This window comes from Trematomus bernacchii, unplaced genomic scaffold (assembly GCF_902827165.1).
Source record: "Trematomus bernacchii unplaced genomic scaffold, fTreBer1.1, whole genome shotgun sequence".
Lineage (NCBI taxonomy): Eukaryota > Metazoa > Chordata > Actinopteri > Perciformes > Nototheniidae > Trematomus > Trematomus bernacchii.
Window position 1 is genome coordinate 2,465,466 of NW_022987966.1, and position 12,766 is coordinate 2,478,231.

Sequence of the window (12,766 nt, forward strand, 5' to 3'; positions counted from 1 at the left end):
AAACAATGGATAAGGAACTTCAGACGGTAGGATTTATCACAGCAACACTTTAATCACCTTATAATGATCTGCTGCACAATATGGTGAACGTCCAGCATTAACACCACAAAAAAGTACTTTTCACAATCATTAAAATACTATGACTGAAGTCACACATTTTAACTGTAGAGTACAGGGTGCTGTACACTGCTGCTAGCTGCACGTCAGTGTATCCATGTCCCGTAGTTGAAGACTTGTTCTGTGGTTTAGAGGCATGCCTGGCAGAAAGGCTAACATCTGATTTCCATTAGTTTGAGAACTAGCTCCTCCTCGCATTCAAGACTCCTCACCGTGGTGGAAAGTAACTAAGTACATTTACTCAAGTACAAGACTTAAGCACAATCTTGAGGTAGCCTACTAGCATATTACTTAATATTTTCATTTCATGCTACTTTATACTCCAACTCCACTACATTTTGCAGGCAAAAAAAGTACTTTTTCACCTTTGCATTTATTTGACAACATTTGTTACCTGCAATTACATATAAATATTACAAAAAAATACAAATAAGCTTATACATTATGATGTTCTATTATGGATTAAGAGAACTGGCAGCATAAGAAGTGATTAGAGTGAGCTCAACCAGCTGCAAAATTACTTATAATGGAAAATGTATTCAAATCCAGTGATTTATATTGTTGGTAAAATGGCAATTATGCAATATGAGTACTTTTTCTTTTGGTACTTTCACTATAATTTCTAATACGTTTGTGCTTTTGCTTTAAAATGTCAGCTGCAGGACTTTTACTTGTAACAGAGTATTACTACACTGTGGTACGTTACTACTTTTACCTAACTTAAAGATCTGAGTAGTTCTTCCATCACTGCTACTCACAATATACGAGAAAACGATGGAAAGAGTTATTCATAGGAAAAGGTTCTGAAGCTATACGACATCTCAACCACAGCGCGCTACACACGCGATCTTATAAACAATCTTTCTTTACATCGTATTCCCACACAGAAAGGATCTACAATAAAACCCGTCCTTACCTCAGGAAATGAGAGCCTTATTGTTCCCCTGTTCCAAATTCCAGAGGGGAGCAGAGCCCTGTTCAGAGTTCCTAGTCTTCCTGTAGTGGGGCAGTGTTTCTCTGTGTTGCTCCAGACATGCAGTCATCCTGCGCAGTCTCCTGACCGAGAGTCACTCCCCCCCCCCCCCCCCCCCCCCTCCCTCTCTGCTGCTGTAACCCGAGCCAGGTGTTCCTGCACAGCTGGCCCAGGTGAGGCATACCATCCACTTCATGTTGACACATTCTGTCAGAAAAGAACAGGTAGTTCACATGTTGCGTGATTTACAACGCCACACAATAGCTGTAGGTCTAGATACTAAGATACATATTTATGACCCTGCATGTTAACCCTTTCTATACATAAGTCTAAGCAGAGGTGTTGTACTTAAGTAATAGTAGCAATACTAAATTGTAAAATACTTATTGAAGTATTGGCATCAACATATACTTAAGAACCAAAAGTTAAACTGCTCGTTACATGTATGGCCCAATCATATTTAATCACTGGAGTATATGACTATTGATGAATTAATCTGTTAATCACAGCTATATAATGTGGAGATCATTTTAATTACTTTATTTACTGCTGAGGAAAGTCTTTATCTTTAATGATATTTAAATGTTTATTTATATTTTGTATTAGCTAGTAATCTGAATATGTGGAGTAACTAAAGCAGTCAAATGAATAATAATAATAATAATAATTTCGATTTTTATAGCACCTTTCAAGAAACCCAAGGACACTTTACAATGGGAGATAAAATAACAAAACAAAAAAATAAATAATAATCACACAGACACACAGGTTGAAAAACAGGTTGCTGGGTACTGCATTTTAGCTGGGTCCGAAGGCCTGAGTGAACAGATGGTGTTTGAGTTTTTGTTTGAAAGTGTCCAGAGAGTCGGCATTCCTGATAGCAGAGGGGAGAGAATTCCACAGGGTGGGGGCTGCGACACTGAAGGCTCTGTCGCCAAAGGATTTCAGCTTGGAGCTGAAGCCTGATTGGAAGGGTTCGTAGAGCTCATGGTTGGACATATGATGGTGGAGTTGGGCAGCAACTGCTCTTTCCATGATCTTGCTGAGGAAAGGAAGGTTGGAGATCGGCCGGTAGTTGCTGGGGTCCTCGGGGTCGAGACCAGGTTTTTTAATGATGGGGGTGACAGCTGCTATCTTGAAGACGGCGGGAACCTTGCCTGATTCCAGGGAGGAGTTGATTATATTAACGAATGGATTAGATTAGATATAGATACAATCAGATTAGATCAAGTCTATTTTATTTATCTCTGATTTGTTTACAAATGCATACACAAGCCACTGAAAGAGTACAAATAAAATGTATATAAACTGTAAAAATGTACATATATAGTTATTTCATAATAATACATAATAAGTTACAATGAGAGACCAATCGACTATAAATGTTTACAACAAAATATATATTTTTTTAGGCCTACATTTTTATGACAAGTAAGTCAAATCTATATTTGAACATAGCTATGAACAAATATGTATTTTATTTGATTAATGTTACATGCATGTATTGCTTCATCTTTGGCAAGCAGGACTTGGCCACCACGGGATTCGAACCGTAGACTTTTGTGTTTCCAGACAAAACAGCTGCAGCTGCTAACTGTTGAGTGTTTCCATGGAAGCTTTTCTCTTCCCTTCTTTAAACACATCTGTCTGTGGATCAATACAGCAGCACAGAAATCTGATGTGATTTGATTTATTTTTACCATTTTATATATTTTTACCCACCATAAGCTGGTAAACTTAAAAAAGCATGTTAATGTTTAAAGGACTCAGTGCTAATAGTGTGAGAGCAAAGATTTATTTAGGGACGTTCTTCAGTATTGTTCTTTTTGGAGGCTAAACTGCCCCCCTCAAAGTTATGTTTTAATTCGTTTTTTTCACAAGTTTCTAAATTAAAATGAACCAAAATATCTAATCTCTGAAGTAGGAGATACCCATATTAAAACCCTCTAACATAGGCTACATCAGTCCATTAATTTATCCATTTATTAACCTTAAATTTGTATCTTAATAAAAAACTGTATGTCCTTTAAGATACAAATTAAGTTTAGTTACCGTTTATACTGCGTCAGGACTTCCACTTAATAACCTTTGTCACAGAGGGCAAGCAAATCTACATTGTGGATGTGGTATTGTTACGTTAACATAGTAAATTACCTGAGAAGCCTAACATTTTTAGCACGTCTTTTGGGGAAATCCTTTTGATTCTTTTTGTGGTTAAATCAGACAAATATCAAATATCACCAAATAATTAGGTACAGTTACATCACTTTAAATTAAATGGACCTCTTCCAATAAAGAGCCATTCTCTACCTAGGCTCTCTAGACTTAAAAAATACATTCACATGTTCACAATTGTTAATAAGGCTTTGGGAACAAAATACTATGGCCCAATCCCAAACCACGCCCTATCAATCAATCAATCAATCAATGTTTATTTATATAGCCCAATATCACAAATGTTACATTTGTCTCAGTGGACTTCACAGTTTGTACAGAATATCAGTATGACAATACGAGACCCTCTGTCCTTAGACCCTCACATCGTACAAGGAAAAACTTCCAGAGAAACCCCACAGTTTAAAGGAGAAAATGGGAGAAACCTCAGGGAGAGCAACAGAGGAGGGATCCCTCTCCCAGGACGGACAGACGTGCAATAGATGCCGTGTGTAAATCGAAGAGATAATACATTTTACAGCATAGGTAGACCAAATGTTTGGAAATGCATGTGTCTATAATAAGAAGATGAATCCACGAGGATGTCAACAATCCTGTGGGAGCCATCAGGGAAGTAGTATGATGAAAGTCAGGCAGGAACACAGTGACAGGTTCAGCCACGACTCAAAATCCAGGACTCAAATCAGGACTCAGGACTCAGGATCAGCCACGACTCAGGATCCCAGCGTAGATATAGACACCAAAAAGAAATTTGGGGGAAGCTGGGTTATTCGGAACATGAGAGTACACAGGTACAGACAGAGAGAAGGAAGAAGTAAGGTGTCCCCCGACAGTCTAAGCCTATAGCAGCAAAACTAGGGACTGAATCTAATCAGCCCTAACTATAAGCTTTATCAAAAAGGAAGGTCTTAAGCGCACTCTTAAAAACGGATAGGCTGTCTGCCGCCCGAACACAAACTGGAAGCTGATTCCACAAAAGTGGAGCTTGATAAGAAAAGGCTCTGGCTCCCATTGTACTTTTAGAGACTCTAGGAACAACCAACAACCCTGCATTCTTGGAACGCAATGCCCTAGTAGGACAGTAGGGTATAATGAGTTCTTTAAGGTAAGATGGCGCCTGCCCATTAAGGGCTTTGTAGGCGAGAAGAAGTATTTTAAATGATGTCCTGTGTTCTATAGGGAGCCAGTGTAAGGCAGCCAGAACAGGAGTAATGTGGTCCCTTTTCCTAACTCTGGTTAGTACACGTGCTGCAGCATTTTGAATCAGCTGAAGTGACTTAACTGACTTCTTGGTACACCCTGATAATAAAGAGTTACAATAATCCAGCCTTGAAGTAACAAATGCATGGACTAGTTTCTCTGCATCGTTTTGAGGCAAGATATGCCTGATTTTTGCTATATTACGTAGATGAAAAAAGGCGGTCCTTGAGATTGATTTTATGTGGGCGTTAAAGGATAAATCCTGATCAAATATAACACCAAGATTCCTTACAGTCTCACTGGAGGCCACATTAATGCCATCCATAGTTAATATATCTTTAGATAGTTTGTTTCGTAGAGTCCTACACACAACCTGCAGGTCCGCTGCAACTCTTACTACTTTTAAATCCAGGCTGAAGACTTTTCTTTTTGCCGCTGCTTTTAATTGAACTATTCACATCTTAAACTGCACTGTAACTTTTAACTTTTATCCATGTATTTTTTCTTTTAATGTTTATTTTATTATCTTTTCTTTTTAATGACTGATTTTAAATGCCATTTTCATAATGTCTTCCATTTTTGTAAAGCACTTTGAATTGCCTTGTGTTGAAAGGTGCTATATAAATAAACTTGCCTTGCCTTGCCTTGCCTTGCCTTGCCTTACCCAGAGCCGGCCCGACCCATTAAGCGACATAAGCGGCCGCTTAGGGCCCCGCAGCCACTAATTTTTATCTCAGTACACCGTTTTTTATCTCAGTACAGCATCGCTGTGATAAGTATGTTTAATTAATTTTGTTAATATGCCTAGATTGCCTACTCTCAAAGTCATGTATTATATTATTGAGTCAATCATATAATACATTAACCATGCTTTACCTGAACCTCATCATGACACTAGAGAGGACGGCAGGATTGTAATTTCCCGTGTTCAGTGAATGCAACAGAGGCAAGGCACCAGACCAACCAGAGAGTTGAATGGAAATAAACATCTGTCCTATTGGCTGACAGGTACCTATCCTGTGAGCTGTGACAATGTTTAAAATAAACTCTCAGTCTCAGGCCGTTTCTCAATCGCGAGGATGCTGGCTTGGTAGCACAGCCGAGCAGAGCATCTTGCTTCAGAAGCAAGGCAAGAATACTTCCTGGCATTCGGAAAACGAAGAGTGGAACAGGCTAGCAAGTGTGCAGGTGTGCGTCATATGAGAGGCCCCGCCTTACATCTTCCGCCACAGATTTGGGAAATTGGTCCATGCGCAAAGCATTGTGGGGATTTTAAGGACGCGAAGTCTACCCATGTGCAGCCTCGAAATTTCCCCCAAACCAAGGACACGGCCTCGGTGGAATTCCAAGTATGCTGGAGATTGGAACAGTCCTTCGGCTGCACTCGATGGCGTAGCATCCTTGAAATATTGGCTTGGAAGCCAATATCCTCACGATTGAGAAACGGCCACAGACTCAGAGTTTTTGAAGATGGACATAAGAACATTTGTTCTTAAAAATACGACAATTCTCAAGTGGTGGTTCACACAACAACCCCAGAGCCAGCACTTGAGCCAGGAGAAATTACAGCTACGTTGACGTTACTTTGAATCGCGGCGGTAAGCTAAACCGTTAGCAAGTAGCTATAGCTAGCCAGATATATTAAATAAACACTTTGTCATACAATCTAAATGTAATGTTTTTTAGCGTTACCTTGTGATTTCAAAGAAAGCTCTCTGGGAAATGTTGACTTACTGTTCGACATGAAGCTAGAAGCTACCTTACAGTACACAGTTGATCCGGAATCCTGTCAGTTAAAGTGTTTCATAGTTAGCTTAGCTAAGCATCAACCTAGCACTGAAATATATGGATGTTATGTGACAGTATTTCTGAGAAAAAGTCAGCTGAAATGGTGGCATAGTTGCCACTGCTTTATGTGTCGACAGCATGATTGAACGTATTTGCAGCAGTAAATGTGGCTGTTTGGCCACTGTTGTTGCCATAACAACACCTGAATTTAAATGTGCAGCCTCTTTTTGTGACAGATTTTTGCATGAAATTATAATTCTTCTGAATGATATTCCTATTGACAGCTAGTTGCTATGTGAACATTATGAGATGGACAGCCGGAGAGAATAAATGAAAAACAGTTATGAAATACTATATGACAAAACAAGAATACAGTTTAAAAGGGGAGTGATTTGTAAAATATCCATAAAGAAAAATCTGTTTACAGTTCTGTTTCATACAGTATGGGTGTTGAGAGATGTATCCATAGATCTCTTAATTTTGCTCTCAAAGTGCACCAGATTGATGCTTTTAACCAAACGCATCTAACTGATGATATGAACCATGTTTACCGAAACAAAACACAAGTCTCACAAGAAGCGTCTAAATGAGCCCTGAGCGAAAAAATGCTAACGCACTCTAGGTATAAATCAATGGATATACTTATCGGATATTGTAACAAGTTTACAAGCTGAGATTCCACAGATTCTAGAAATATAAGTATCATCACTGAGCGATCAGAACTCGCGACAGGGGAAGCAAATACAGACATCACACGACGTAGCTTTAGGTAGCAAAACACGGAAATATGCTCACCTTTTGCAGAATAACAATAACAATAACAATTCTGATCAAAAACGAGAAAAACGCAGCTGAAGGTTAATCCATAGGTTAATCCAATGTGTCTGTCACTTTGAAAAATGATTGATGATCCATAATTCCATTTTTATGTCAAAAACTGAGTTTTCATTAGCTGCTAATGGTAGCTTCCAGAGTGTATGACAGCTTCCTGTTTTGTCTCCTTGGATACGAGTCCAAACAACTCACAGACTGCATCGGGCGCTCACGTAGGAGCCCTGTGACCATCAGATTTGACGACGCTGATTGGCTGAAATTATGTTTCGGCGGCATAGTTTAAAGATAGCAACAGTTGGCTTCTGCTGCTCTCTCGTCTGGGCGCTGTGCATAGCGCCCAGACGAGAGGGAGTAATGATACACGGGCAAGGCCAGGCAGGAAACATGTGACTTATCAGTAACTTTAGACATCGTAACACAATTTTAAACGAGATTTTATTGTAGATTATACATTTTACTGATACCAATTATATAATATTTACCTTGTTTATTAAAAATAAAAAAAAATAAAAAATATATATTTTTTAAATATATATTTTTTAATTGTTTTCATTTTTAATGTGGGAAGAGGGGGGGCGGCGCCCCTAGCGCCCCTATGGGCCGGCCGCCACTGCTTTTAACTTCAATATTTAAAAACAAATCTTCCTGGGGGAGCATGCCCCCTAGAGTGAGGGGGGCCCCCAAGCCAAAGCTCGCTTAGGGCCCCCAAAAGTCTAGGGCCGGCCCTGACACTACCCCTCCGTGACGGAGTGAACTCCGTGGAGTGACACTCGCAGCTCAATATGGCTCCCTCCTGTCAGATGGAGGGAGTAAATACAGCCAGCGGCAAGCTTTGGAACATACTCCCCTCTCTCCGGCATCTGATTTTTATAAGCTTCTTAGTTTTTGCAACAGTCTGTACATATACACAACTTTATAATAAAATGCACACATTTACCTTTTTCTAGACTAAACACAGATCCTAAGTTAAAAAAATATGAGGTTATCATGAGGTTGTTAACATCGCAATTTATCAGTGGATGTTTGCTGGAACTACTTGTAAACAGCGTGTTTCCTGACGGACACACACAGCGTTGAGACCGGTCAGGTAGAGACCGGTCTCAAGTCAGCACCGATGCAGACTCGCTGTTTGATGGCTTGATTTGCCACGAATTACACATATGATGTTTGTCAATTTAAAAGATAATTTTGCTTGTCAAAAAAATAAAAATGTGTCGTAAAACTGTGAAGTAACACTTTTTTAAGTGTGAAACCGCTCAATGAATACTCGCACCACACACCAAGACGGCCGTCACGTTGGCACATTTCACTTCTTTCTTTCAGAATGAGGCGGTGAAAATCACTACAAGTCTGGGCATGTTCCACACACAAGGGGAGTTAGTCGGTTCGTAAGAGCCAGCATGCGGGACCGGGATTCTGGGATTTGTAGTCTTTCTAGCTGCGTATTTTTCATAGTCTTATATTTCAACAGTTTTACGACAAACTGTGACTTTTTTTACATGGAAATTATTTTTCAAGATTGACAAACATCATATGTGTAATTCGTGGCACAATTGAAACGGGATCGAAAGATAATCTTTCTCTCCCCATTGACTTCAATACATAATTTTTCCGAAATAAGGTCCCATGGGTCGGAAGTAGGTGGGCGGGACTTCGCCTCTCACGCAGTTTTTTCTGACGTCATAAACACGTGGTTGGGTTTGTGGCTGTCAATCATATAACGTCACCGCGTCATCTCTACGTGCCCCGCCCTACGCTGGTCAAGTGTTTCCGCCAAGATGGTTGTCGGTGCCTTCCCTATCGCCAAGCTCCTCTACCTCGGAGTGAGGCAGTTGAGCAAGCCTATAGCGAACCGAATAAAGGCCGGAGCCCGGAGAAGCGAGTTCTTTAAGAATTACATCTGTCTGCCCCCGGCACAGAGTGAGTAACCGAGCTAACGGCTACCAATGACCGCTACATTGCAGTGTCAGACACCCGGACGAGAGATAATAGGCAGCGACGACCAATGAGATTGTAGCTTTTCAAGACCGCTTACCATGGGTATATCGGTTCGACCAATAGAAGCACGCCAAGGTCGAAGAGGGCGGGTCTTGTGTGTCATTGAAATGTTGCATGAAGCTTTCGCTAAATGACAGTGAAAGGATTTTGCTAAACGTCCCGTTCAAAAAATGAAAAGATTCAAAGCAGCCACTGTGCTCTGTTGTTTAGACACACCTGTGTTTATTCGTTTGGGCATGTTTAGACACATTGCTTTTAATTCGTTTGGTCATAATGTAATTCATAGGCTACTGCATGTGTTACAGATCATTTTTAAAACATACAATCAAAACGAAAGAAATATAAACCAAACAAAATGTGTCACAGAGCTTAGAAGGAGGGCCCATTTTATATAAACATTTTTTTAAGGTATGACATCGAGAACATTTGGATTTGTTCATTCATAGAAATATGTATCTCAGTGAAGTTTTAAATATTGTTTAAATGGACAATAACATAGACTTGACAACTGATGACGATTTTATTTTATATTCTTTTGTCTTATATTTATATGCCACACCTGATATTGTTATACTATGTTACTACATTTCACCTTTTACTTTATCTCATAGCCCATACTATATCATAATTTACCCTTTTATACTACGATATTATGTTGATATGTTTTGCATCAACACTCCTGTCACTTTATCTGGTCATTTTTGTGTTGAATGCATTTGATCTATTGTTTTCTGTCTATTTTTATGTTATATCCCTCTTATTATTTATTCAGAAATAGGTTTATTTCAGTGCAGGTTTACACAAGTGTACACAAGAAATTAGCATTGCTGTATAAGGGTGTTTACATAAACTAAGTATCAAAACTAGAACATGGCATTGTATCAGAATTGTATGAAAAGAGCTGTGCACTTTTTCAAAAGAGGTAGATGAATTTGCAAATAAACAGAGATGCGCAAGGTTTACAGTATGAACATGGATACTACATGGATATTTCAATAATGTGATTAATTGTGCAGCTCTTAACAAGGAGTTCTTACATTTTATCATTAAAAATATAAATACTGAAAGTCTAACACACTGGAACTGCATCTGCTCTTCGCAGTTTACCACTGGATCGAGATGAGAACGAAGATGCGGATCATGGGTTTTCGGGGGGCCACCATTAAGCCTCTGAACGAGGAGCTAGCTGCAGAGCTGGGCGCGGAGCTGCTGGGTGAGGGGATCATCTTCATCATCGGGACTGGCTGCATGGTGCTGGAGTACAGCAGGCAGGCCACCAACTCCCGCCACAAAGAAGAGGAGCAGAACGAGACCATCATCAGCCTACAGACTCAGATAGCAGAGCTCGCTATGACCACAGAGACTCTCGACGCTCGGCTCAGAGAGATGAATAGACAACTTGTGTCATTACCTCTTCCCAACAAGAAGTGATTCAATGGGTTATATGCTACAGTATGTGACATGACCCTGTTTGTCGTGCACAAACATAGTACTGCCATGTGTACAGCTTGATATGCCCATTAGGTTGGGTGGAAAGGGTGGATACAAATCAGGGTGCTGTGGATGTGGGTGCATGGAGATTGCTATGATATTCATAGTGTATTCCTGTGGTTGATCGTGCATGTTCATTATTAAGTTGTACATAAACATTGACAATAAATTGCGATGGCGTCCTTGAAATTGAATATATTTTAAAGCAGCTCCAGCAAATCCCTTTCCTCTGATTTCCAGTATTTCAATTACCTTAATCCTTTTCATGCTCCATTTGGTGCTTCAATTGTGGGATCATTTGGCATTGTGTGCACTTGATTGAAGGAGCCAGAAAAAAATATATATTGGGCCAATATCTGGATTTCTTTAAGAAGTGCGCCCGTACAGGTTCATGGACATGTGGTGTTGTATTTACGCTATAAATCCATTTCATGGTTCATGTAAATTGGATGTGATGAACACTGTAAAAGGAGGGTGTAAAATAAAATGGTTCCCTGTCTGATGAGAGTTATTGGAAACCTTTAATTAAGTACTAGTAACACATTGTTTAAAAAAAACTAGATGGTGGAGGACCTTAGATGTAAAGGTCCTCCAATGAAAACCCATTATCAGGAACATGTACATTACTGTACGGTAATCGAAGTAAAATGCAGAAAATGTTCTCTGACTATATTATTGAAATGTCTGAAGACATTTTTGTAAAAAAATTATTACCCGTCCCCTTGTGTGTTATGAAGGTTTTTATGCATGTAAACGGTCTGCAAAGTCACAAACCCTCAAAGTACACCCTGTTGCGAGTAAAACTCTAACACAGAAAATACCTGTCTATGCTGCCCCAGAACACCTCGTTGGAGATGTATCTTTTTCCATTGTTTTCTTCCTGGGTACAGTGACGTGCCCATACCCAAATAGACCAATCCGTGGAGCCGTTACGTTACGTCCGTGGACTCGTTAGGTTAATTCCGTGGATTGGTCCATTTGGACCAATCCACACACACACTCAATCTTTTCTCAGCTGCAGCACCGCCGATTTCTCCTCCCTGAGACGACGGGACCCGGCGAGGCTGTGAGTCGGTATGTGAGCACACACACAAACTCCCAGCCAGGCTGCGGGTGTGTGTGTGTGTGTGTGTTCGGGCTGGTTTCGGGCTGGGTTTCGCTGTGTCTCGCAGATGGCCACTGGGCTCATAGGGAGGGGGGGGCAGGAGCTCCAACAAGCCGTTTAGGACAGAGAGTGAATACACATACTATACAGAGATGCTGTATGAGAAACCAATGTGATTTTGGAAAATTGCACAATATAAATCTATTTTAGTATACCTCAACAATGGAATTGTGATCAGTAGAAATGGCCATGACATGGGACCTTTAATCAGGGGCGGACTGGGACTAAAAATCAGCCCGGGAAACTCGACCGGCCGAACTCTGTACCAATTTGATTTGACTGATAATTCACAAAAGATCAACTACAGTCAACCCAGACAGGGAATCACAGCAGGGAGTGTGTGTTAAACAAGCAATTTGTATGCATTTTCTGTGAATATTGAATGAGAGATTAGTTTTTGTTCTTTTCTTTTGTTCTTTAGCATTAATGCATACTTAGTATGCTTTTTTTTTGGGACACATTTTGTGTTTTATCCTCTCTTGAGTGAAATCCTGAGATATAGGCCAACTGTATTCAAACAGCAACCTAAACAACCTTTAAAAAATAAGTCTTACAACTGGTAGAGTGAAAAGCACATTGTTTCTCAATTAAATGAAGGGGCATAGAACTGGAGTGTGGCATAATATAAAAAGACTCAAGTTAAGCAGAAACCTAAAAAGTACCTAGAGTTTGAGTAAAGGCACCCCTGCTCACGATACAAACTTGACTAAAAATGTCAAATTGAGATAAAACGACCCCCTCATGATGAGTCATGAATGACTCGTAAACTGCGAATTTATTGGACCTCAGCTGTAGGCCGAAGAGATAAGGGCGGGGAGGTTTTGAAACTACACTACCCATAATTCGTTCGCATGTAAACACCGCCTCACTTCCTACTTTGGAGTGTTCCAAGTGTTAGACGAGAACAAACACACAAACTAGGTTTATATGTAGGCTTACCCTTTTATTTGGCTGTTTAACTACAACTCACTTTAACAAAGGTTTTATTTAGCAAGCACAACGTGGGCACCTCGGAGGTTAAATAG

At 40.1% G+C, this 12,766-nt stretch overlaps 2 protein-coding genes across 3 annotated transcripts in view; one reads left to right on the forward strand and one right to left on the reverse strand.

The window, feature by feature from the left end:
- ppp1r13l (protein phosphatase 1, regulatory subunit 13 like) overlaps nt 1-1,148 on the reverse strand; it is a 29,903-nt gene extending 28,755 nt beyond the window's left edge. For both annotated transcript variants that reach the window (XM_034115892.1, XM_034115891.1), the window contains exon 1: nt 1,034-1,148. The gene's annotated coding sequence lies outside the window, so the exon portion shown is untranslated. The remainder of the gene's footprint in view (nt 1-1,033) is intronic.
- Nucleotides 1,149-8,818: 7,670 nt separating this feature from the next.
- Nucleotides 8,819-11,083, forward strand: opa3 (outer mitochondrial membrane lipid metabolism regulator OPA3). Its single transcript, XM_034115805.1, has 2 exons — nt 8,819-9,007; nt 10,188-11,083. The coding sequence occupies exons 1-2, from the start codon at nt 8,866-8,868 to the stop codon at nt 10,514-10,516; spliced, it is 471 nt and encodes a 156-aa protein (XP_033971696.1). The 5' UTR covers nt 8,819-8,865; the 3' UTR covers nt 10,517-11,083.
- Nucleotides 11,084-12,766: the final 1,683 nt, after the last annotated feature.